Consider the following 26,732-nt stretch of genomic DNA (forward strand, 5'->3'; position numbering starts at 1 on the left):
ACACCAGTCCCTTCACTCATCCAGGCTCATAAGCTGGGCATGTCATTCTCAGCGCCTCAATTTCTTTCACCCCTCTTTCTGATCTATGTTGCTACTAAGTTCTATCATCTCTTATACATAAGAATCTTCTGGATGGTATCAGCTCCAAGAGACTTCAAAAACTAGGTTTAAATTAAAATTTTCAGGGAGAGCATTTACACATTGAAATCAGCAAATGTTAAAAATTAGGGCTAGACTTAGTTATGACAGTAAATTAAAGTGTGGTGAAATAAAACACTTAGCAGCATATCCCAGCTTGTACTAGTTCCCTTTCCTCCATCACCTCATTCCTACACTACTGAAATAGGCTTCTGATTGGTCTGTCTCTTCTTACACCATTTGCTACAATTATACTATGGCACAGGTTTCCATGTTGTTGTTCATACAAATGTTCCTAAATCCATCTTGTACGAGACTTTATAATACCCTATAGAATGATAGGACTCTTCCCTCTCTTGATTATGTTCAGTATCTTATTTATTCTTAGAAGTAGCAATAAACATTTTTTAAGTGCCTGCTATGTGCCAGGCACTACGTTAAGGAGTAGGGAAAGACAAGAGACAGTCCTCATCCTCAAGGAACACAACCTATCCAGAGGAGACAATAAGCAAACAAATATGTACAAACTTATAAAACAGGATAAATAGGAAATAATTAAAAGAGAAAGCACTAGAATTATCTGTTTTACAGAGTTGTCTCTTCCACAAACTGTGAACTTTTTGACAGCATGGACAAATTTCTGAAAAAAGCTTTCTTTGTATTCTCAGCACACAGAACAATGCCTGGCACAGAGCAGCCCTTAATAAAAAGCTTGTTAACTCAAAAGCATTATTCTCTGTTTTATTCTTTGTACAAAATCAATGGTTCTGAGAGGAGTAGGTATATATTGGGAAATGAAGGTGATATAAAAATGCAAGATTTTTAAAGAGATCTTTGTTTAGAGGTTATCACTTGACTTACAGCGGATACAAACTAAAATTTCTCACTAAGATGGGCTTGAAATTCCCATGTCTGAAACAGCTACACCCAAAGAAGAAACACTGGGAAACGAATGTGAACTATTTGCATTTTTGATTTTCTTTCCGAGTTATTTTTTACCTTCTGAATCCAATTCTCCCTGTGCAACAGGAGAACTGTTCGGTTCTGCAAATATGTATTGTATCTAGGATATACTCCAACATATTTAACATATATAGGACTGCTTGCCATCTTGGGGGGCGGGGGGGTGGAGGGAGGGAGGGGAAAAAAACGAAACATAAGCAAGTGCAAGGGACAATGTTGTAAAAAATTACCCTGGCATGGATTCTGTCAATACAAAGTTATTATTAAATAAAATAAAATTAAAATAAAAAAATAAAAAATCTTAAAAAAAAAAAAAAAAAAAAAAGACATTCCCATGTCTATATGCTAACCAATACTTTTCTTCTTTTTAACTATTAACCTTTGGTTAATTTTTCAAACCATTGTAATTTAAAATTTCATTACAATATCTCACAATGATATGAAGGGAAGATAAAAATGTTTTTGTAATCCTTACAATGAAATGCTATGAACAGTATAAAATCAATACTACTACATGAACTAAATCAGGGCTTCTTAAACTTTTTCCACTCATGACCCTTTTTCGCCCAAGAAATTTTTATGACTCCAGGTACAGATGCATATAAAATAAAAATTAAAAAATGCAATATAAAATAAATGCCAAATGCAAATCAAAACTTACTACTAATAATAAACCATAATTCTGCAACATCCACAATCATTGAGACCTTATATGGGGATGCAATCAGTTTAAAAAGCTGGAAACGAAATGACTGTTTCCAAGCAACGGTTAGAAAAAGTTCTAGCTAAAGCAACTTTACTATTTAACTGTTTTATTCTTTTACTGCCTCCACTTAAGGTAGTTTGTTGTTCAGATGTTTATAACTCTGTGACCCAATTTGGGGTTTTCTTGGCAAAAACACTGGATTTGTTTGGCCATTTCCTTCTCTAGTTCATTTGACAGATGACAAAAAGGAGGCAAACAGGATTAAGCTACTTTTCCAGGATCACATAGTAAGTCTAAGGCCAGATTTGAACTAAAAAAGAACCTTCCTGATTCCAAGCCCATTGCTCTATCCACTTCACCACCTACCTGCCCATCTACTTATATATGTTAGACATTAATGTGCCACTGATAATATTGGTCTACAATTACAAAGCGCTGGTTTTTTTTAAGCCTTAAGGAATTTATTGAGACTATTAATCTAAGCGCCCATCTTTTTGTGGACAAAGGAAAAAAGCTTTAAGTTGTCCAACTTCCTTAAAGTGATACAATAAATGAGGTAGAGCCAAGACTAAGCAAGCCCCTGATCTCATGAATCTTAAATCATTGGTTCTTAAGAATTTAGACCACACTTGTCCTCACTAATTTCATAAATTAAATTTCTACTGCCACTATCAGTACAGTGATTCCAACTTCTTTACCTACCAAAACAAGTATTATGTTGTAAAGAAATATAATGTTGTGCAACTGCGAAGGCAATTAACCTCTAACACTGTCATCTTCAATGTTTATTAGTATAAGAGTATCTAGATGGTACAGTGGATAAAATGCCAGGCTGGGAGTCAGGAAAGATCTTCCTTTCCTTTTAGGGTTCAAATCTGGTCTCAGATACTTAGTGGCTGTATGATCCTAGACAAGTCAAGTCAACCCTGTCTACCTCAATTCCTCATTAAAATCAGCTGAAGAAAGAATAAGCAAACCACTCCTGGATCTTTGCCAAGAAAACTCTAAATGGAATCAGAGTCAGAGGAAAATTTATCAGTATCACTATACGATGAAGAGGTTTTAAACAATGATTTACAAAAGGAAAAAAAAAAGACCACTGTATTTTCAGTTTAATAGCTAACCTTGAACTGGGTAAGTTCTTCCAAAGACTTCGATGATAGGACAATTGAAGAAATATTCACAGAACATGCTGGTATCAATGGTAGCAGACATGAGGACAATGCGTACTTCAGGATAAGCCTGGACTACATCCCTTAACACCACCAAAAGAAAGTCAGTCTGTAGAAATTGGAGAGCAAGATGGCAGAAAAAGAACATATCACTATTTACCATAAGTAGAATGGCATAGTTTATGTCTAATGGGATTAACAAATATCTGGGTTCAAATCCCTCTTAGGATATAAAATAGTTAAGGGAGAAGTTCAATTCAACCTCTCTGTGCTTCAAAGAAACTACCAGGATTTTTATTCTAAGGCATAGATGAATTGCAATATGTAAGGAGTAGTTATACATGATAAAATAATGGATTTTCTGTGTATGATAATAATCTGTTTGATAATGACATAACTATGACATTTGACAATTACTCAAAATCAAACCCATTTTCAAGAAATGAAGATCTGTCACCAATGAATTATAATTCAAAAGATGGTGAGTTGTTAATGAACTACTAAGAAGAGATGAATTCAATACAGAGAATGAAAAATCTTAAAGACATTTCAATTTGGGAATTTGTTTTACGTGACAATATTTGTTACAAAGATATTTCATTTCCCCCTAATTTTAGTGAGGAAGCAAAGTAGGAGAAAATATTACTGTTTGCTATGAAAATAAAATTTAATTGAACAACATAGGCTTTCCAGACAAAGGTCTGAAAATATTCTTTTTTTTTTTTTTTCTTTTTGAAATTTTGTTCATTTATTTGAAAATATGTTTATGGAGGGATTCAGATTATTAAAAAAAAAATTAAAATTTATCAAACTTAGTAGAGATTCCCAGAAAGAGAAATTAAGTATCCTGGTCTATAGAAAAAGCTCAATAATACATATGGAAATTATTTCTAAAAGAAGAAGGAGAAAGTGAGGGAGAAGGAAGCAGAAAAAAAAAGTGAAGGAGGTGGAGGGAAAACAGTGGAGGAGGAAGAAGAGGAGAGGGGGGAAAAAAGAGGAGAAAGGAGGAAGAAGAAGAGGAGTTGGAAGAGGAGGAAGAAAAAAAGGAGAAGGGAAGAAGAAGGCGAAGAAAGAAGAGGAAGAAGAGAATGAGAAGGGGAGAAGGAATCGAAGAAGAAGATGAAGAAGAAGAAGAGAAGAAAAAGAAGGAAAAAGAAGAAGAGAACAAGAAAAAAGAGAGAGAAAGAGAAAGAAAAAGAAGAAAAAAGAAAGAAGAAAAATAGGATGAGGAGGAGGAGAAGGAAAAAGAGGAAGAAGATGAGAAGAAGGAGGAAGAGGAAATATTCTGGAGGTAAAATCGGTCTGAAAATATTCTAATAACACTACTGGAACAACTATATAGTTTCCAAAGGACACTATTTTGAAAGAGACAATAATCAAAAGGTTTTTTAAATGAGCTTATTATTACTTCAATTACACTTTATAATTTACATCAATATAGAAAATGACTAAAACTTATAATGAAAAATTACTTTTCTAAGTCTAAAAAAACTTTTAAAATAACCAGCAATAAAATACTATCAACTATCAAAACGCATGGTTAATAACCTGTTTGAAAAAAAAAAAAATTGCCACTCCTTTATGAAATGTCAAAAGCTAAAAGAATACTAGATATCTTGTTCAACAGGTCAGACAACCTCACATTAAGGACAAAATCTTTAAAGATGATTCAATATGCATCTTTAGAAAATAAGAAAATTTCTACCATAGCTCCCCCAATTAAGAAAGCATCACTTGTTTTCTTTGATAAAGCTGAGGATAAGGGAAAAACCTCAAAATTACTTACATTAATGTCTCTTTCATGGATTTCATCTACAATTACATGACTGATTCCACGGATGCCTGCTTCTAATTTCCTCAGTAGTACACCTTGGGGGGAAAAAATTCAGAATAAACTGAGTGGTCATTGATTGATATTTAAAAGCATATCAATGTTAGATCAATCACACGTTCAATCCTAACTCCAAGAGAGCCTAGTTGAGTGACCCTAAGCAAGTCAATTAACCTGAGCATCTCAGTTTCCTCATTTAAAATATGGATACTGATATCATTTAGCTTATATGGCTGTTTTGAGGATCAAACAAGCAAACATGTGCAGTGCTCCGCAAACATGAAAGTACTATAAATATGCTATTATTATTAGATAATATTAACACTATTTAAGAAAAATTAGATGTGCAATGACAATTCCAAATCTTTTATCTAAACCAATATTATGAACAGAAAAAGAGACAAAAAACAAACATATTCAAGTGGCTGGAAAATGGTAAAAAAATTGAAATGAAAGCCTGTATTGAAAAGTACTCAGGAAGCCCCAATTTAGTCAGTTTCATTTTTATTTTCTCTAATTTAAGCATGTCCAATAGGTTTATTGCATATTCTAGTAGAAATGAAATCATTTAACAGAATGAAAACTGGAAAACACCTCAGTCTATTCAAACTATAAGTTGAAAAAGGATGCTTCCTCCAATATACATGACAAGTGGTGATCCAAAAAAGATGTGCAAAAAGACCAACTTATTCATTATCTCAAGTCAGCCCATCCTACTGTTAATTCAAAAAGATAGCAAGATATCTGAATGAATGTTATATTTTTTTATTCTCAAATGAATTCCAAACCCAGGGTTCCCCCACACTACTATTCTCAATATCTTTTGACATTACAGTGTAAGAGTTTGAAGAATCAAGAAGCCTTGAATTTAATCTTGCCACTTATTCCCTCCCTTATGTGATTTTAGACACTTCTGAGCACCCCCGATATGTAAAGTAAAGGAATATGTGATAAATAGCACATGCCTATAATTCCTGCTACAAAGGAAGACTGAGATTATGGATCACTTGGGCTAGAAAATGACCAGTTGGGGTTACACCAAGTCTGATACTCATGTGGTCACCCCTGAGGGAGGAATGGAGAAGTACATTGTCAGACTGCCCAAAGAGAGGGTGACAGATCTGAGCCAATCAGAAAAAGAACAAGACAAAGATATGAAAGGCAACTGAATGTGCAGCCTGAGAGATCCAGTCTCAAAAAATTAAGGGGAATGGACTAGAACTAAGGCCTCTTTCACCTCCAATTTACCATTCCAGGACACATCTATTTCTCTTAGGGACACACTACAATTTAACTATAAGACAATGACAAGACAAAGTCAGACTCCAAAAAGCCGGTACGAACCTACAGTACAGAACATAATACTGGCATGAGGCCGGGGAAGTACGGACTCAAATCGTACACTGTAGCCACAGCTTTTCCCAGGTTCTTCTCCTCTCTCATAAGAAACACGTTCTGCCACAGAAACTGCACTGATTCTCCTGGGCTGAAGAGAAAAAGTAAAATGAAAATTAACTCATTCAATCACTTTGTTTCAACTGCTATGTATTTCAGAATTATTAAAATTTGTTGCACAATACATTTTTTAAAAAATGAGATCTAGTCATCTCAATAGATGCAGAAAAAGCATTTGATAAAATCCAACATCCATCCCTAATAAAAACACTTGAGAGCATAGGAATAAATGGACTTTTCCTTAAAATAGTCAGGAGCATATATTTAAAATCTTCAGTAAGCATCACATGCAATGGGGAAAAACTGGAACCTTTCCCAGTAAGATCTGGAGTGAAGCAAGGTTGCCCACGATCACCATTATTATTCAATATTGTATTAGAAACACTAGCCTCTGCAATAAGAGTCGAGAAAGAGATTAAAGGAATTAGAGTAGGCAATGAGGAAACCAAACTATCACTCTTTGCAGATGATATGATGGTATACCTAGAGAACCTCAGAGCCTTTTCTACTAAAAAGCTATTACAAATAATTCATAATTTTAGCACAGTAGCAGGATACAAAATAAATCCCCATAAATCCTCAGCATTTTTATACATCACTAACAAAATCCAACAAGAGATACAAAGAGAAATTCCATTAAAAAAAAAAAAAGCATAAAATATTTGGGAATCGTCTACCAAAGGAAAGTCAGGAATTATATGAGCAAAATTACAAAAAAGTCTCCACACAAATAAAGTCAGACTTAAATAACTGGAAAAATATTAAGTGCTCTTGGATAGGCCGAGCGGATATAATAAAGATGACAATACTCCCTAAACTAATCTATTTATTTAGTGCTATACCAATCAGACTTCCAAGAAAATATTTTAATGATCTAGAAAAAATAACAACAAAATTCATATGGAACAATAAAAAGTCGAGAATCTCAAGGGAATTAATGAAAAAAAAAAATCAAATGAAGGCGGCCTAGCTGTACCTGATCTAATATTATAAAGCAGCAGTCATCAAAACCATTTGGTATTGGCTAAGAAATACATTAGTTGATCAGTGGAAAAGGTTAGGTTCATAAGACAGAATAGTCAACTATAGCAATCTAGTGTTTGACAAACCCAAAGATCCTAACTTTTGGGATAAGAATTCATTATTTGATAAAAACTGCTGGGATAACTGGAAATTAGTATGGCAGAAATTAGGCATGGACCCACACTTAACACCATATACCAAGATAAGATTAAAATGGGTCCATGACCTAGGCATAAAGAACGAGATTATAAATAAATTAGAGGACCATAGGATAGTTTATCTCTCAGACTTGTGAGGAGAAAGAAATTTGTAACCAAAGATGAACTAGAGACCATTACTGATCACAAAATAGAAAATTTTGATTATATCAAATTAAAAAGCCTTTGTACAAACAAAACTAATGCAAACAAAATTAGAAGGGAAGCAACAAACTGGGAAAACATCTTTACAGTTAAAGGTTCTGATAAAGGCCTCATTTCCAAAATATATAGATAATGGACGCTAATTTATAAGAAATCAAGCCATTCTCCAACTGATAAATGGTCAAAGGATATGAACAGACAATGTTCAGATGATGAAATTGAAACTATTACCACTCATATGAAAGTGTTCCAAATCACTATTGATCAAAGAAATGCAAATTAAGACAACTTTGAGATACCACTACACACCTGTCAGATTGGCAAAGATGACAGGAAAAAATAATGATGAATGTTGGAGGGGATGCGGGAAAACTGGGACAATGATGCATTGTTGGTGGAGTTGTGAACGAATCCAACCATTCTGGAGAGCAATCTGGAATTATGCCCAAAAAGTTATCAAACTGTGCATACCCTTTGATCCAGCAGTGCTACTACTTGGCTTATACCCCAAAGAGATACTAAAGGGAAAGGGACCTGTATGTGCCAAAATGTTTGTGGCAGCCCTGTTTGTAGTGGCTAGAAACTGGAAATTGAATGGATGCCCATCAATTGGAGAATGGCTGGGTAAATTGTGGTATGTGTTATGGAATATTATTGCTCTGTAAGGAATGACCAGCAGGATGAATACAGAGAGGCTTGGAGAGACCTACATGGACTGATGCTAAGTGAGATGAGCAGAACCAGGAGATCATTATACACTTCAACAACGATATTGTATGAGGATGTATTCTGATGGAAGTGGATTTCTCTGACAAAGAGACTTAACTGAGTTTCATTGGATAAATGATGGACAGAAACAGCTACACCCAAAGAAGGAACACTGGGAAATGAATGTGAACTATTTGATTTTTGATTTTCTTCCTGAGTTATTTTTACCTTCTGAATCCAATTCTCCCTGTGCAGCGGGAGAACTGTTCGGTTCTGCAAATATGTATTGTATCTAGGATATACTGCAACATATTTAACATATATAGGACTGCTTGCCATCTTGGGGGGGGGGGGGAGGGAGGGAGGGGAAAAAACAAAACATAAGTGATTGCAAGGGATAATGCTGTGTAAAAATTATCCTGGCATGGATTCTGTCAATACAAAGTTATTATTAAATAAAATTAAATTAAAAAACAAAAACAAAAACAAAAACAACAACAATATTGTATGAGGATGTATTCTGATGGAAGTGGATTTCTTTGACAAAGAGACCTAACTGAGTTTCAATTGATAAATGATGGACAGAAGCAGCTACACCCAAAGAAAGAACACTGGGAAACGAATGTGAACTATCTGTATTTTTGTTTTTCTTCCCAGGTTACTTTTACCTTCTGAATCCAATTCTCCCTGTGCAACATGAGAACTGTTCGGTTCTGCAAACATATATTGTATCTAGGATATACTGCAACATATCTAACATATATAGGACTGCTTGCCATCTAGGGGAGGGGGTGGAGGGGAAAAATCGGAACAGAAGCGAGTGCAAGGGATAATGTTGTAAAAAAATTACCCTGGCATGGATTCTGTCAATATAAAGTTATTATTAAATAAAATAAAATAAAATATTAAAAAAAAATGAGATCTAGGACAAGGATTGAAAAAGACCTTATGATGCAAACTTTTTTTTTAATGTAAAAATTATCTAGCATTAATTAATTAAGGTATCATGCTTTATGTAAAGGAATCTTTTGCATAGGAAAACCCAGTGCCTATGCCAAATAAGTAGTTCTTGAAATGCTTTGATACTTTACCACAAATTTAAAGATAAGAAACAAATATGAAATGCAGAAATTGAGAATTCAAGTTTATGGAACTTTTGAGTGTTCCAGTGTGACCCAACATAAATTAAAAAAGGATAATCAGGATACGTGGCTTTCTCAAAACAAAGTCATGGTTCATACTATAGAAAGATAGTTTGATGGGACCTTTCCTAATACTGGTTAATCCTGCCTTACTAAGTAAGAACATTGATCAAAATAATATCTGGAGACAAGATGAGAGTTATTCCTCCTATGTAATTTATCCAACTGTGCTAATGCCAAAAAAGTGGAAAAACAAATATCAATGAAATATCAAAATATCTCACAAGACAACAACTTTAGAGGAGGTGACTAACATTAAGACAATTTTTTAATAATAGCCTTTTATTTTCAAAATATATGCAAAGATAGCTTTCAACTCGATACAAAACCTTATGCTCCAAATTTTTCTCCCTCCCTTCCCCCTAACTCTTCCCCTAGACAGCAAGTAATCTAATTTATGTTAAACATGCAATTTTTCTATATAATTTCCATGTTTATCACGCTCACAAGAAAAATCAAATCAAAATGGAAAAAAATCAGAAAACAAAATGCAAGCAAAGAACAACAAAAAGGTGGAAATCCTATGTTGTGATCCATATTCAGCCCCCACAGTCCTCTTTCTGGATGCAGATGGTTTTCTCCATCACAAAGGACTTTTTTCAAAAGTTGTATATAATAGAGATTTGTGATTTAATACACAAATCCTTTTTGTTGTGTAAAGAAATGCTCATATTGGTGTTTGCCAAATACAGAACAAAAGCAATTTTTTCCCTAAAGATCTACATGTCTCACTAGACTTTCAATTAAATGAGAAACATAACGATAATGACTTTTCCAAAAACTAGTTCTCCAAAATAATCTCAATGTACTCACACTACTTTAAATGACATCAGGAATCATTTCTTGTTGCTATGTACTAGGAAGGACAGAGGTACATTGGTGTTATTTGCAGTGACCAGAATGTTAAAGTGTCTGGATAGCTCATCACATGAACAATGTGTAAAGAACTTAGGGAACAAGAGGTAGGTAGACAGTGTTTTTGTGCAATCCTCAAATACCTATTTATTTTATTACTCCAGGGATCAAAAGTAAAACTCATAATGAAATAGAAAAATTCTAACTGAATATCAGGACAGAATTATCCAAACTGAAAAGGACAGCCTCATCACTGGAAATACCCAAAAAGAGTGATTCTAAGTTTGGATTTTTTCACCTCAAGTTTTATTTCATATTTTTGTTTGTCCTTATGTAATATATGGGGAAAGGACTGTTTTAATTTTTTTATAAACTAAGTGGCTAATAAATGCTTTTTGAATTGGAAAGTAATGAGTCCCCTCAAGAGTCAACTTAAGATTTTTCCAGATGAAGCAGTGCCTATTTCACCTTTATGAAAGTAATGATATCCTCATCATTTCTTATAGTCTGGGACTTTCTCTTCTTTGGCTTTGGAATTATTTTTACCTCCCTTGCAGCAATTACTTGTGTATTTCTTTGCTAATCATTAAATTTGTAAATTCTTTGGGCAAGGCTTGTGCCATTCATCTCTGAATTCCCAGTTACTAATTCAAAAGTCCTGAAATAGAAGACACCTTTAAAATTCATAGGACATTCAACAAATCTAACAATGTACTTCCAAAGGATTAGTAGCAATACTAATGTGAAAGCAATCAATAAGACATGAACTACATTACAAGAGACTCAGCATTTAGGCTTATTTGGCATTGAGGGGGGAAAAAAAGGAATTCTCTTTCTCTCTTTCCCTTACCAGGAGATTGGTTTCAACAAACTGAAGTGTATTTTTAATTCTAAAAGGATTTTTTATATTCAAACAGAATCCAAGACCTATATGCAGAAACTGAGTCCATGTTTTTACATGGATGGTCATTCATTTAAAGATGAGTAAATATGAGACACTATACCCTAAAACTTAATTATATTTTAATACTCAAGATGTAACTTACCTGAGTCACTACTATATTACATTCAGCTGCTCGGTTGTTTTGAATACATTCATCCAAAATATACTGCGGAACCTGTGTAGTTTTACCACATCCAGTGGCTCCACGAATAATGACAACTGAATTTTGATGGATTGCCCTCAAGATTTCATTCTCAAACTTCTTAACAGGCAGCATCTCTCTCTCCTGAAGGATCTAAAGGGGAAAAGATGAGGAAGGTCTGAATAATCTTTTACCTTTGTTTTTAAACCAATACTTGGACCGCTATAACTCCCATACTCTTAATGACTGGTATCCAAAATAAATAAGAGCACTTAATCCATTGAACGACAGATCATGCCATTTCACTAATAAAAGCCTCCTATAGTGCTGAAGAAAAGACCTTAACTTTTAGTCCAGTTATAAAGTTCCCCCAAAAGGGAAGAATTCCAGATTTAGAATGCAATAACTTCCCAAGATGCTCTATAATAAAGAAGAAAGCATACTACCTATGTTTAAGGAAATTCTAAAGGCCCAATCATTACATTTTCTAAATATACTTGCAGACTTACTGCTTGTAAATCATGATCCTGTTCCAGCTGGTACATGAGTTCATTCTTCAGGTCCATGCTTATTTGTTCAGGAGTGGCCTGGATAATACAATGAAGGCACTAGTCACAACTGACAATTAAATAACTTCACTATAGGGTTTTACAAAAAAAAAAAAAAATTATATTTAAGTTTGAATGAACACATGGTTTTCAATGAAGTTTATTTTCTAATATACTGTACTCACATAAGCCAAAGGGCCTTCATCAATGTTGCTACTGGTCCACGGATTCCAGTTAGACTGAGGAGGTGACCAGGGAACAACCCCAACTTGATTCTGTCGCTGTGATGGTTCAAAAGTGGCTAGTTTGCCAATATTGAGTACAACTGGAAAATTAGGATCCTCAGGCTATGAGTTTAGAAAAATAAAGTCATGTTACGCATATATGGTGGTTCACCTGATTGCAGAAAACACAAAGTACTCATACTTACTGGGGGCTGGATTTCTAGGCACAACTCCTGAACAACATTTTGCAGCTGATGTTCTAAGTCCTGAGATAGATTAACTGTGTAAGGTTCTACCTGTGAAAATGCATTACAATGACCATGAACTCCAAAGCTCACAGACTACACTGAAAGATCTATTTATAAAATACTTCACTAAGATAATTTATTCAACAAATATTTATGCTCAGAGCCATCCCTTGTATGTAAGAAGTATTTATTAATATTCCTGTGGCAATTGGTAGGGCCAATTTTATTCCTTGGAAGAGTTAGCACAACAATATGCTTTTTTCAGTCAAAGTTGGTTCCTTATCAATTCCTAGGAAGAACAAAAGGAGGGAAAACCGATATCTCAAAAGATTACATATGTGGAGCAAGAAGGGTGTTTAGGATCTTCTAGTCCAACCCCTTCATTTTATTGATGAGGAAACTAAAGCCCACAGATGTTAAGTGACTTATTAAAGATCACAAATAAGCAACAGCAGCAAGATTTGAACTCAGATTCTGATGATAAAAACAACTTTTTACTACATTACATTCTTAAGCAGAAAACCCCTCATTCTTTGTCCTCTGCAGTACTCACCGTCTCTCCTTCTTTCTTCTTTGTTAGTCCAGAATAAGCTTCAACTACCCCAAGATGATAGAGCTGCCTAACGAGGGACAGTGCACAAGATTGGGCTGCCAGCTTTTTATTAGAACCATGTTCACGTGCAAAAATCCCTGTAACATAACAGTATGCTTTAAATCTACAAAGACACTGTTATTGAGTCAACAGGCTTCTTGCCAAGTAACTAGTATTTACTATGTTCAGAAGCACCATTTAGACAGTATTACAAGGCACATAGCACAGAAGGGAATTCTCCTGTCTAATTAGTTAACCAAAACTTGTCAGATAACTTTACAATATAGTATCACCAAGATATAAAACATAATTTATATAAACAATATGTTTCTCTAGTTCAAATCACTATTATGAAAACATACGGCATTAAAAAAAATAAGAACATAAAAATAACCCCATTTAATGGCCAGATCACTTCAATTAACTTTGGTAATCAAGATGTTGACAGGTATCAAATCAAGCACAAGGGCATCACTGCATTTTTTTCCCCAAGGCAGAAAAGATTACATAATATTTTTCAAAAGCCATTCCAATACTCTATTCTATCAAGAATTCTTCCATTTAAATAATTTAAATAAAAGCTCTTGAGTTAAAAAAAAAAAAATTTGATAGGAGCCTCAGAAGTTCACATAGTCAAACTCTCTCAGATGAGAGATGAGAAAAGTTTGAGAGATTAAAAGACTTACACAGTCATACTACTAGAATTAGAACACAGACCACTTGACTCCCAATCCAGTATTCCTTTTCATTTACAACTCTCATTCATGTAATGCTCTAAGATTTTACAAGAGAATTTCTGCAAAATAAGGGGCAGTGAACACAAGTATATCTAGATTACAAATGAAACCTGAGGCTCAAAAAAAGTTAAATGACTTGCCCATGGTCACAAAACTAGTAAATGTGATAAAGGCATTCCTTAAGATCTGTCTGCACATTCAGCATAAGTACAATAATCACATTAGCAATTTTTCTCAAGCAACCCTAAATGATTTGGTGTTTGTTCCAAAGATCTAAATGCTTAATTTTTTTATTATTATTATTATTACTTATATGGCTTTCCTCTGAAGCTTAAATTATGTCACACTAGCATCAATTGGCAGGGACAACTAGAAACATTACAGTCATCTCAAAGTTGGCCCAGAACAGGCACTTGTGATAGAGGGTCCACTCATAACTGATCTTGGCACCTTGCTTACCTTTACTCTCCCCAGACTGCTAACTCAGTCATTTCTTGTCCACCATCATCGTTAATCCTTTATTCTGAATTTTAAGAAATGAAATAGACTTAAGAGATAATTCAGCTCAACTCTCTGATTCCATAGATGAAGGAATGCCTAGGAAGATTAAACACCCATCATCCAAGGTCGTAGCTGGTTAATGGCAGAGCCAGAGCCTTGAACCTAAAAGCTAGGTTTGTGTGGTTTTATTTTATTTTTTCTTGAACTATATGTGGGTTAATTATGAACATGGAACCATTTATTTAACTACATGTGAACTGAGATTACCCACAAAGTTTCAACAAACTCTATAAAACAATGTCACCTGAAAACTTAATAAGTCTCTTTTCTGTTCTCTCAAATTGAAATAAAAAATCTATTTGGGGTAGAACATCATTAGCTTTTAAATGAAAGAGAAATTAATTGGCATGGAAAGTTTAACTTGACAAATGAGTACAAAAATTCTGTAATTTAAAAAAAAAAGAAAAAGTCCAAAGAGGGAAGGATACCAACACCAAAAAATAGGTCATCAAAGGGAAAAAATGTCTTAGTGTCTATTTTTTTTAAAAGTTACTACAGCTAACAGGGCAGCTAGATGGCACAGTGGATAGAGCATTAGGCCTGAAGTCAGGAAGACCCAAGTTCAAATCTGGCCTGACACTTTAACACTTCCTAGCTGTGTGACCCTGGGCAAGTCACTTAACCCCAATTGACTCAGCCAAAAAAAAAAAAAAAAAAGTTACTACATTAACACTAACAATCATAAAAGTAAACAGTGAATTTTGACATAAGTATAACATGCACAAAATTAGGAATATACAGAAATTGTGATTATGATTACTAAATCCCATTAACATAATGTACTCAAGAATAGTTTAGTCATATCTGTATCACGGACCTATATCTAAAATCTCTAAAAACAGAGGGAAAAGGAGCTTTTATTTTTGCCCAGGTTGTTTCACAAATTCAGTATTGCCCATTTAGTAAAATCTGATGCCTTATTTCTTGAAAAGCAGTTTATCTTATCATTCTTGATATTTGTCATCATTGCTGGCACCCTCTCTTCATTCAGCCTAAACAAACTGTAGTCTATCAGTAGCTAGTTACATTTAATATAGATGATTCTCTCTACAAGCCCTTGCTGACCAGGGTTGTGTCACGTGATCCCCCCAGTTTTTTGGTCAGCCCATAAAGAGAAAATTCTTAAAATAACAAAAACTCTCAGTTGACTAAAGGAGATCTCTCTTCAATGTCATAAATAACATTGGATTGTTTCATCTAAGGTCATTCCTCTAAAAATTTTGCCTCTTTCCCTTTGCTATTAGAGAATATTCTGCACCATATATAGTAATCTCTTCGATTCTTTTCTGGATTCAACCGATTCAATATGTCTAAATAATTAATTAAAGGAGTGGCTGTGTTTAAAGAGGATACACAGTAAGTATAAATTCAGATTTTTCCTTTGAAGGTGAAAGATTAGCAAATATGAAAATCTGTAACTGTCATCACTCTTCCATTCCACTGATATACTGCATAAATGATATACTAGTAATTGTTTCAACATACAATGAAGCTCTATTCTATCTCTGAATTTCTGTAATAAATATACTACTATAGTATATACTATTGTCAAGTAATTGAATGATAGCAACAAAGGTCAATAAAGTATCTTAAGGAGGCAGCATGATAAACACTCTGAGTGCTGACTTAAAAGTCAGCAGAGCTGAGTCTGAACCCTTCCTAATACAGACTAGTTTTGTGACCACAGGAAAGTCTCTAAACTTCGCCAGAGTCTCAATTTCCTCACCTATAAAGTAAGGATAGTTAACACCTGTAATACTTACCTCATAGGATTTTTTTCAACTAATAATTTTTCAACTTGACAGAATCTATATCAAGTAGTTTGTAAACCTTAAAGCAATACAGGAATGCCAACTATTAGGAACTGTTAATACCACCCTAAAAGAGCAGAGGAATAGAAGCACTTACTTCTGCCCAGTTGCTTGACATAAATGGTCATTTCTGCAATAAAGCTCCTGTAACAACACATACACAAACAAGGTTAGTGATTCCACTGCTAAGAAAGACTGAACCCAGGGTTCCCCAAACAGCCAGGCTTTCCAACTGCTTAGGCAAATCTTGGCAAAACCCCACTGTAAACAAATTTACTCCTGTTCAACCCTAGAACAAATTATGTGCATTAGCCTCAAATAATACAACAGTACGAGACAACTGTAGTCTATATGAAGAACCAATTGTTCTTGAAAAGAAATAATCTGGGTTTTGGTTGGTTATTTAACTCCAATCCCAAAGAAAAGAGTGAACAGCCAGCATGGCTTCAGCGCAAAAAGAGCTTTCCACATGGCCTGGGACTAAGGAATAAAAGCAGGCTGACAATTCTTCTGCTAATGTAGACTGTGGTTCTTTCAACAAGATTCCTCTGTATGATACAGCCTACTATTGACTGTAGCAGTGACCTGTTTAGAGACAAAACACATACTCGCGCACGCGCACACACACCCACACAGAGGCTGCACATCAGTGGCTCCAGAGAGACACGATTCTGGGATCTGCCTGCAGTTGGAAGTAGCCCTTGATAGTACACAAAGCACCAGTAATATTCCACTAATTTAGTGTCCTGGAGAATAAAAATAAAAACCAGTTTCTAGAAACTATATCTAAACTTGGCTAAGGAATTATAGGGCATCAATCCAGGGTTTAAAGAAGCTGCCCTCTGAAAACTTTTCTGGCACTTTTCCTACTCAGGTGGGACCTAGCCTTGACGTTGTGCTGTGAATAAAACAGGTTTCGTGAGGCTTTAAAACCAATGTTAGACTCCTTCCTGTACCACTTGTGAACTGACCTTCAGGCACAGCGGCTTCATGGGTCAAAGGCCACTGGCTCTCAGGGGCACAACATCCACCCTTTCATTAATGACACCGATGCCAGTATGTTTCTCAGCCAGGCTTATAGTCAGCACTCAATCTCATTCTCCTCCACCTAGGGGGAACAGCGACACCAGAAATCAGTTTACAATAGTCTCCCATGTGATTGCTTAGTACGGCCTAAGCAGCAGCACATGTGTGATTAACACAGACCTCTGGTGTTGCTGTCTGCTATGCTTTTGGTATAGGACAAAGAGTCATGCCCATGACTGTTAGTGGATCCCCCAAATTGTTTATGTTTCCCATTTGCTGCCTCCAATTCTTAAATTCACATTCTTTGTATCAGAAGTTACTTATAAAATATAATGAAACCATATTTACAATAATGAGCTTCAGTCACACTTGTATACCTTATTAAAGTCATCAAGTATTAAGCTCATTCAGTTCTGATGCAAATCATTAAGGATGAGAGAGAACCAAATCATTAAGAATGAAGATTCACGTCTTTCCTTTTTACATACCTTCTTATTCCATCATTATTTTAATCTTCTGATACCAGAAAGAAAATGTTTTGAAATTTCTTAGGATTAAACAAAACAGTTGGGGGGAGCCATGCTTTCAACATAGCATTTAGATACTTTTTATCCAGAAATTTATTTCAATTTTTCTTTTGGGCTTTCAATATGCATCTCAGGGAGTCATAACCCCATAAATTTAATTTCCCTTGCCTTTTTCAAGGAAAATCTTTCAATGTACAAATTTTGAAAATTTTGAAAAGACAGCCAGATATTATTGGATATGCCAGAGTGTATTTTCATCACAACCTCCCCACTTTCCACAATATGCTGCTCCCCATAAGAGTCTAATCCATACGAGCCTTCCTGGGAGTAATAATTAATACACCCTGGAATGCTCTCTGGAAGAACAGCAAGCAGGCTGAGAAACATACTGTCACCACCACAACCACCTCCCCCTTACATTCACCATTATAACAATACTGCCACACACAGGAGGCCTAGAGCATAGATGACTTTAACATAACCTTAACCACAAGGCTTCACCAAATCTAGCTTTTATTGTTACAATTCTGATAATCAGCAATAGATTTTTGAAAAGTATTCAATGTCATTATCAAGACTACTGAGGGAGCTGCCTCTAATCCTCATGAAAACAGCCCAGCAACTAACATAGACAAAACCATATGCCCCTACATATGCCAATTAAACACACATGCAAAAACAAGGCTTTCCTTAATCACCTTTCAAACAAGGCTCTCAATTTCAACAGGGATCTTTAAGAGGACTGGCCACTTTGAAAGTGGAAAATGTTAAAGTGCCATTTGGTTGCACATCAGGTGCAATCTAACCTATGTTTGGGAAACCTAAGAAGTTAAAAGAAAAAAATCAATGGAAATACCACTTTTAAAGTTCACCTCTGACCATCTAAAATGGCCAGGCTGTGATGAAGGTCAGTGGAAACAAACAATACAGTCATTATCTTTATAAATCTTTTAAGTCAGCCAGGACCAAACCATTCAGATCCACCAACTTTGTCTCCAATCCCCCAAATCAGCACCTTTAAGGTCTGACATCACAGACAGCATTTCTGCTGAGCAATGGACTTCCGTCACATCTAAAGTCATGTTTTCCAAATGCCGACATGACAACTTGAACATTAAAGACCAATGGAAATTCTTGTACTAAGTAAATTATGTTTTCAAATGTCACCTTTGCTGATCCAGGAACCAAACCAGCCAAACATGTACACAAAATAGACTTCAACAATACTATCCCCTAAACTTAATTCTAACTTACAAAGGAAAAGAGCGAAACAAGCAAACCTGTTGTGATCAGGACCCACTTGGGTGTATTTATATTCTCCCTGGACCTTCTCTTTTTGGAAAAATTGATTCAGCCGAGCCTTAGCATTTTCCAAGGTCCAGTTTCCATGAAGACCAGCATTTAAATCTACTTCTTCTGATTCCAGAGTCTAAGGAGTAAAACAATTATTGCAATTATAAATGTCCCCTGTTGTTAGCTATGTTATCCAAATTTATATTCAATACATCAAGTGATTTCTCAAACTGCCATTTAAAAGAATTACCTATTTAATCTGTGAATATCATTAATTCTTAGCTAAGACCTCTAATAAATAATTTAAATAAAAACCAGAGAAGCAAGCCTACCGCTTGTGCTTCTTGCTCCTCCTTTCTGGAGTAGTAATCCTTTAAGTTGGCTCCACGATCCCATGTGCCACCTGGACCAGTACCAGGACCATAACCAGAGCCTCCAAGTCCAGAACCTGGGGTACCATCTGTAAGGAAAGAAAGAGATTACTTTTCAGATAGTGTAAAAATGGGTGTCATAAAACAGGGAAAAAAAGCAATTAGACATTTGAAAGAGAAAATTAAGAAGTAAAGGAATCTCAATGAAGTTTTGTCATGTATTTGGAGGGTGGGAAAAGTAAAGAAAAGGCAAGGTAGAGATCACTGAACTTTTGGAATTTGCAACAGATTCTTCCCATAGACAGTAAAAAAGAATTTTCTGAGTAGCTCTTGGGTTCCTAGGAATTAAAAGTATAGATCCACAGGTACCTCAAAACAAATGGCATTTCGTGCTTTACCTGAAGAAAAAACCAGTAGCAAGAAATGATCTTGACTAAAGGGATATATTTAAGAAGTCATGTCAATGTGCAACAAAAGCAAAAAAATGGTATCTTCCTGGAGCATGTTATGAAATTATGATAAGCTAGAAAGCCTCTTTAGATCTATCACACTTAAATTTACCTAATTGTAGGAAATCAGAGATATGAATCAGACTATAAAGAAGCTAGGAAAATCACTAAAAGGAAAAAAGAAAAATGTTGGAAGACCGACAGAATGCTTTAATCACTGCATCCAATTAAAGTAGGAATTCAAAATATCAAGATGAAGCAGATCTAAAGTAGTGAGGAAATTGGAATGTGAACTTTTGGTCCATGAACTGAGATAAAAAATGACAAGACCTTTGCCAACAATGAAAAGCACCTGACAAAGGTCAGAAGACAGACATTTTTCTAAAGTATCTAGATGATCTAATTAAGAGACCTTCAAAACGGAAAAGGAAGAAAGAAAATCACCATGCCAGACACCAGAGTATCGGGTATAACAAAGGAAAAAGAATACTTGAAGAGAAAAGCATTAATTCAAAGGTGACTATAATGTAAGAGGGGAAGAAATGGTCTCAGTAACATTTGGGGTGTCCCCAAAGTTTTAACTCCAATAAGACTCGGAGGATAACCTTTATACAAGTAAATAACAAACAACTTGAGATTATTTCAAAGAGGTAAATTTCCACATCCCATTTGTTGGGGGAAAAATATAAGTGTTCAAAACTCAAAAATGAGTTCAACACTCAGTGAATCAACAGGAAAGCAAAAAAGCTACAGCTATTTTAGGATGTACCCGATAGGCACTGTATTCAGAATCTCAGTATAATTCCCATCAGATCACATCTGAGATCGTATATTCAACACTGAGAATATGACCGCCCCATGGTAAGCAATTTGAGTTCAAGTATGAAAGTATGAAAGAATAATGACAGATTTAGGAATATATCAAGAGAATGACTGGGGTAGTAATAGAACTGGAGACTTTAGAATTGTTTGAAAAAACTAGGAAGACTTTTCCTGGAGAATTTAAATTTACCTCTTAAGTATCTGGAAGAGGGGAGTAAGATATAAGATGATTAGAAAAGTAGGAAGGATCAAGTTCTGAAGGATTTTACACACAGAAGATTTTGTTTGATTTGAAGGGCAATAGAGCAATCTGAAGTTTACGGAGTATGGTTGAACTTGCACTGTAGGAATATCACTTTGATGGATGAATGGAAGATGGAGACCGGACTGTAGACAAATTTGAGGCAGGCAGTTCTACCGGCAGTTTACTGCACTAGTCCAGGTGTAAAGTGATGAGAATGTGTACCAGGTAGGTAGAAGTGTTAGAGAAGGGGATATATTCAAGAGATGTTGTAAAGGTGATAGTGACAGATCTTGGCAAGAAATTGAATATGGGGGTGAGAAAAAGAAAAGTCAAGGATGACACTCAGATTGCAAGCCTGCGGAACTGACTAGGAGGATGGAGTTGTCCTATATAGTTAATGGAAGGTAGGAGGTAGGAAAGATAATTAAATTCTGCTTTGAACAGATTAAATTTAAGATGTTTACTGAATAGTCAATTCAAGATACCTTGGAGATCTGGGATTGGAAGCTAGCAGAAAGGTTGAGGCAGGATAGGTAGATTTGAAGACAAAGAGATGGCAATTATTACAGAATAATTAAAAATTCTTCAAAAGTTACTTTGTTTTGGAATTAATGGAGTTCCAATTTAGTAGGAACTTTCTAAATAGAAGAATAGATGTCCATTTGATGAAGAATATTGTAATGAGAGTTTGGGCTGGACTAATCAATCTTTAAGGTCCTTTCCACTTCATTCAGTGATCTATTATTAAATTACTAAGTACTAAATATCACGCTAGGCATCTTACAGAAAATCCTTAATTCACTATCTATTATATAGTCTATCTATAGCCTATCTATTATCTATCTAAATAATAGACCTATATTGAGAAAGAAGTATTTTCAATAAGGGAAGATACATATAGACACAAATTTATGACCCTTACCTGCTTGGAGAGCCAGATGAGGAGGAAGAGGTCCTCCCAAACTAGTTGGTAAATTTCCACCACCACCCTCTGCTGAGTCAGTTGTATCAGTAACAGGGGGTGCTATCTGCAGAAGAGAAAGCTATAAATTTAAGTGTCTTTAATTTCAAAAGAAATAGCCAATCCTTTTAAATCCTGGCTTAGAAGATTCTTGTGATAAATTTTTATGACAAATTTTAAGTTTTCCTCATTATATTTGCTGTTAACAATGTTAAATATGTACAGTATGTTGAAGACTAACATTCTGGACACTCCTGCTTTCCTCAATTTGGTTAGCAACTGCTTTAAAATAAAGGGGTTTGGGAAATCAGTTGAGATAATCTATTGTATTATAAAATAACTTTTTAAAGTACTACTTTGATGTCACTGATAAGAGCCAAATCTACTTGCTAACATTTCAAAATATAAAATGTCTTTTGATCACTGTCTTGTATTCAAGCTCAGAATGGTACAGAGAAAGATTAATGGATTAGTAACATGAGGAAAGGACTAGCAAGGAGAAAGAACAATTAAGAGTTTATTACAATAATTAATCCAAGGCAAGAGGAGATAAAGGCCAGAATTAGGGGACCTTATAGTAAAGGAAGGATATAGGAAATATTGAATAGATAGAATCTATTTTGGAGGTGTAGGGGAGGGGGGAGGTGAAGAATAAAAAAATTCTGTCAAAATTTCTATTCTGGGTGAGAGAAAGCTAGGAAGTAGGTTATATTTGGGAGGATGATGATGACATAATTATATTAACAAAGCTGGAGAGAAGTTATATATAAGAAAGTATCAGCAAAAAAAAAAAAAACAAAAAAAAAAACAAAAAAAAAAACACCAGCTTAAGAGAATGGAACAAATGCTTATTCCCAACCACATTAAGTATAACAGATATACAGAACCCCCCCCAAAGCTAAAACAGATTAATTTGTTACAATAAAAATATATTTTGCTAACTTTTTTTTTTCATTTTGAAGCTCTTAATAAATATTATTTTGATAACATATATGAGAGAGAGGAATCAAGGAATTTCCTCAAGATTACAAAGCAGGTAAAAACTGAAGTAGAACCAAACTCAAAAAACTTTTGAGACCTAGTTCAAGCCTTTGCTTGTAGTGAGCGAAAGTATCCGAAAGAAAATTTTAAATCCTCAAAAGTAGACAAAATTAATATCCTGGATTTTCTTCTAGGTAATTGGGAAATGGCAATTTTATACTTACTCCAATAGCTGGAACTTCTTCACTCTTTACTTCATTCACTCGAACCAAATAGTTAACAAAATCTCTGGCAGCATTGCTCTGAGCATCTTTCTTATTGGTGGAATTGCCCATACCAGTATAATTAAAACCTTCCACCCGAACCTGAAACCCAAAACAAAACAAAACAAAAAAACACACATACACAAAAAATTACTTCAAGAACTAATTTTAAAAATCTAGATATTAGCAAATGTTAACAATAGTTAATCTCTAGGACAGCTCTCTACCAACTTTGTCTCTACAATGCTTGGCAAATCTATAGATCCACTCTTGAAAGTGCCCGAACAACATATTAAACACCAAAATTTTAATAATCTAGTAAAAGAAAACTTTCTTTGTATCTTACAAAGCAAACACTTCTGCAGATAGTATATCAGGAATACTTAACCTAACAAATTAGGTTATAGAACAAACTAACCATATAGCTAACAGCCAGTTGCACTTTCATTAGTCTTAGTTCCCTAGTTCCACCCTACTGATAAAGACAAGGAAGTCTCTTGCCAATATTTAAGTATTTCTAAGTTGACTATTCAGCATGTAGAAACCCCCTCTTACCCTCTATATCCTACTTCTGAACTGTATTTCTCTTAAATAGTTGGAAAGATAGGATTTCCCTTCTTTAAATTTAAATCTTATTTCTCAGAGATCTCATAAATCAGAATCACATTCTTTTAGTACCTCACACATGAATTTCTGTCTGTTCTTGTTCCCCACTGCTCTTATTTCATAGGTTGGGGTCATTTTTCTTTTCCCACACCAGGCATATAAGAAATTTTTGACGTCACCCATGATGTGTCTTGTTAAACCTTGAGAAAGAAAATGTCAAAAATGTAAATAAATTCAAAACATCAGCCAAATGCCTATCACTATCATTCACGATGCACTTTAACACAAAGTACAAACTTGGTAAATTTTAAGAAATGTATATATAACATATTTTGTATCACCTAATTATATTTTCATTCTAACTTAAGGCTTAAGATAATGTCTATGTACAAATTTAGTAAGTTAATTTTGCATTTAGGGCATTAAGTATATAAACTACAGATTCTGAATAGCTTTTAAATTCTTTCTCCTGTGTTATACTAGAAATCTTGTCCTTTCATAAACCTGGATCATCAGAAACATTTATTGAAATCAGAAAAAGGATATTCATGGTATATCATTTTATATTATGAATAGAAGCGAAGCACTCACCTGAGAATTCTATTCTAAAAGACCTTGGATACCTGGTTGAGATACCTTGGGCTGAAATACCTGAGGGAAGGAGAAGTACTCAACTACATGGAATCAAGAAATCCCTCTGCATCTCTGTTACTCAGTTTACAAAAAATTATTTTTTTAAACGTGTTTGAATTTACCAAGTATGTAAGAGATTTTCCTTGGCAAAAATAAGATTTTTACAGAGGACTTCACTATAAAAGATACAATATGCCAAAAACCTGGCTCCAAAATATGGATATCTGAAAAGCCTGGGGAAATATGACTTTTTTATATTGCCGAAAGAGAAAATTTATGCTGAAGTCTTACAACTATCATTTTCATTTAGTTAGCTACAAATCTAGTGGGGACTAGGACTTTTGAGCCCTAATATTGCCACAAAATTAATAAAGAGCTGGACCAAAGTATGTGTGGCCCATTGCAAAACTAAATCTACTGCTGAATATGCTGTTTAAGCAAGTTAAAAGTCATATTTATGTATTCAAACCAAACCAAACCAGAACACTCATCGACCAGGCCTGAGAGAGGTGTGGTAAAATGACAGCAACCACAGCTAAAGGAGTTTGTTACTGTGCGTAGGCTACAGAAACTAGGAGCTCACTGGAAACAAACCATTGGACTTTTTATCTGGAAGAAAGAGTAGATGGCAGAGATACCTGATTCCCAAAACACAACTGGAGGTAGTAAAAAAAAAAAAAAAAAAAAAAAAAAAAAAGTCACTGAACTGGGTGAGAAGTACTTTACCGGCGCATGCGCACAGGCACGAGAACGCGCATGCACAGTAACATCCGGGACTCTGCGAAGGCTACCCCAGCCCCCACCCCTCACCCGCGCTTAGCGACAAAGCGGTAACTGCAGAGGAGCAAAAAAAACAACAACAGTCTCCGCCCACTCATTCTCACCACGACGAGAGGCAGAAGTGATTCCCCTTTCTTACCGTCTTCCTCCCCGTGTCCCCAAGTGCTGCTCTTCCGAAAGACGCGCGTGGCTCGGTTCCTTCAGAGAGGCCCCACAGACACACAGCCACTCGCGCGCAGCCCGTCGCGAAATGGCTCCTACTGCAGCGGAAGACGGGAAGCGGAAAGAAAAGTTGCGCGTGCGCTTAAGTGGCCTGGGGGGCGGGGAACGTGACTAAAGACGCCAAAGGCAAGGCGGTGGGCGGGGTTAATGGGGAGAACGAAGCCAATAGGGAGAGCTTGCGTCGTGGGTGGGCGGGACTATCAACATGGTAGAGCCCGTTATTTCTCTGGAGGCGGGGCCGATGTCCGTTTGTAGCCGCTCCCTTGGGGGAGGACCTTGGACATCGGACCCAGTCCCACTACCTCAACTGAAGCCCGTTTTTGTGATCTTTAAGATTGTTTTTATAAGATTGCGTGCTACGTGTTGTGCGAAGACAGGCCTAGATTTGTCACGGAAAGAGCACAGGCCCAAGAAGAGGCCGACCCAGGTACCAGCTCACCACGTGACCTTGGGCTAGATAGGCTTCAGTTTCCTCCTCTGTCCAGACTGGGTCCGAATGTCCACAATTTTTTTTTCCAAGCTAAAACATTAACCACAGGATGTGGGCACCAGAAGGGACGTTAGTGGTGAAGTACACTAACCTCCTCCTCACCATTTCTACAGATGAAGAAACTAAGGCTTAGAGAGACTTGAGTGACTCGTGAAAGTCGGATTCTAATTACGGTCCCTGGATTGCACATCAAATGCAGTGAACTGCCTGGCGATGTCTCGTGGAAGGGACTGCATTTCCCGGCGTCCTTTAAGGCACCAACGCCAGCCCGTGTGCAGGACTCTCTCGGTGCTGGGAGCTGTTCTAGGTACTTAGAGGGAAAGTCCAGGACCAGACAGCCCCTGCCTTTGGGGCTCATTTTCTGCTGCGAGCGTGAAAACGCCGGCTGGGCTATGTGAATGCAAAAGGTACTGCTTTTGGTGGGCAGAAAAGGACAAGCTGACCCTGGAAAAGAGAAAGGTGAAGGGGACAGCATTGCAGGAAGAGGAGCCGGAAGATAAACTATGTTGGACAAGGGCACAGCAAGGCGCCCACGTTAACAGCACACAGAGTCCTGAGAAGAAGTAAAGTGTAATCAGCCTGAGAAGAGAGGCTGCAGAGAGGCTGTCAAGGACTTGATCACTAAGTATCTACTAATTACTACAAACTATGACAACTGCAATAAAAGGAATAATGCTCTGGGGTTAGCTTAAGATATACAGAGGCTATCACCACTAAATATCTACTAACTACTGTAAACTATTACAACTGCAATAAGAGGTATAATGCTGTGGAGTCAGCATAAGATACAGAGGCTATCACCACTAAATATCTATTAAATACTATAAACTGTGACAACAGCAA

The 26,732-nt window shown here is 35.8% G+C and overlaps 1 protein-coding gene across 3 annotated transcripts in view; it reads right to left on the reverse strand.

The window, feature by feature from the left end:
- Nucleotides 1-25,434, reverse strand: part of DHX9 (DExH-box helicase 9) — a 41,810-nt gene extending 16,376 nt beyond the window's left edge. Inside the window, exons 1-15 of one of the 3 annotated variants that reach the window (XM_051998812.1) lie at nucleotides 25,317-25,434; nucleotides 23,837-23,964; nucleotides 23,120-23,260; nucleotides 21,876-21,981; nucleotides 19,400-19,527; nucleotides 19,055-19,203; nucleotides 16,319-16,365; nucleotides 13,074-13,210; nucleotides 12,479-12,568; nucleotides 12,234-12,395; nucleotides 12,010-12,087; nucleotides 11,462-11,653; nucleotides 6,155-6,296; nucleotides 4,766-4,848; nucleotides 2,932-3,088 (exon numbers count right to left, since the gene is read on the reverse strand). In XM_051998812.1, the coding sequence (XP_051854772.1) occupies nucleotides 2,932-3,088; nucleotides 4,766-4,848; nucleotides 6,155-6,296; nucleotides 11,462-11,653; nucleotides 12,010-12,087; nucleotides 12,234-12,395; nucleotides 12,479-12,568; nucleotides 13,074-13,210; nucleotides 16,319-16,365; nucleotides 19,055-19,203; nucleotides 19,400-19,527; nucleotides 21,876-21,981; nucleotides 23,120-23,260; nucleotides 23,837-23,947 (1,723 nt within the window). In that variant the 5' untranslated portion in view covers nucleotides 23,948-23,964; nucleotides 25,317-25,434. Of the gene's footprint in view, nucleotides 1-2,931; nucleotides 3,089-4,765; nucleotides 4,849-6,154; nucleotides 6,297-11,461; nucleotides 11,654-12,009; nucleotides 12,088-12,233; nucleotides 12,396-12,478; nucleotides 12,569-13,073; nucleotides 13,211-16,318; nucleotides 16,366-17,192; nucleotides 17,283-19,054; nucleotides 19,204-19,399; nucleotides 19,528-21,875; nucleotides 21,997-23,119; nucleotides 23,261-23,836; nucleotides 23,965-25,316 lie in introns of those variants that run through there. The other 2 variants (XM_051998811.1, XM_051998813.1) reach the window with 2 other exon arrangements.
- Nucleotides 25,435-26,732: the final 1,298 nt, after the last annotated feature.

This window comes from Antechinus flavipes, chromosome 4 (assembly GCF_016432865.1).
Source record: "Antechinus flavipes isolate AdamAnt ecotype Samford, QLD, Australia chromosome 4, AdamAnt_v2, whole genome shotgun sequence".
Taxonomy (NCBI): Eukaryota; Metazoa; Chordata; class Mammalia; order Dasyuromorphia; family Dasyuridae; genus Antechinus; species Antechinus flavipes.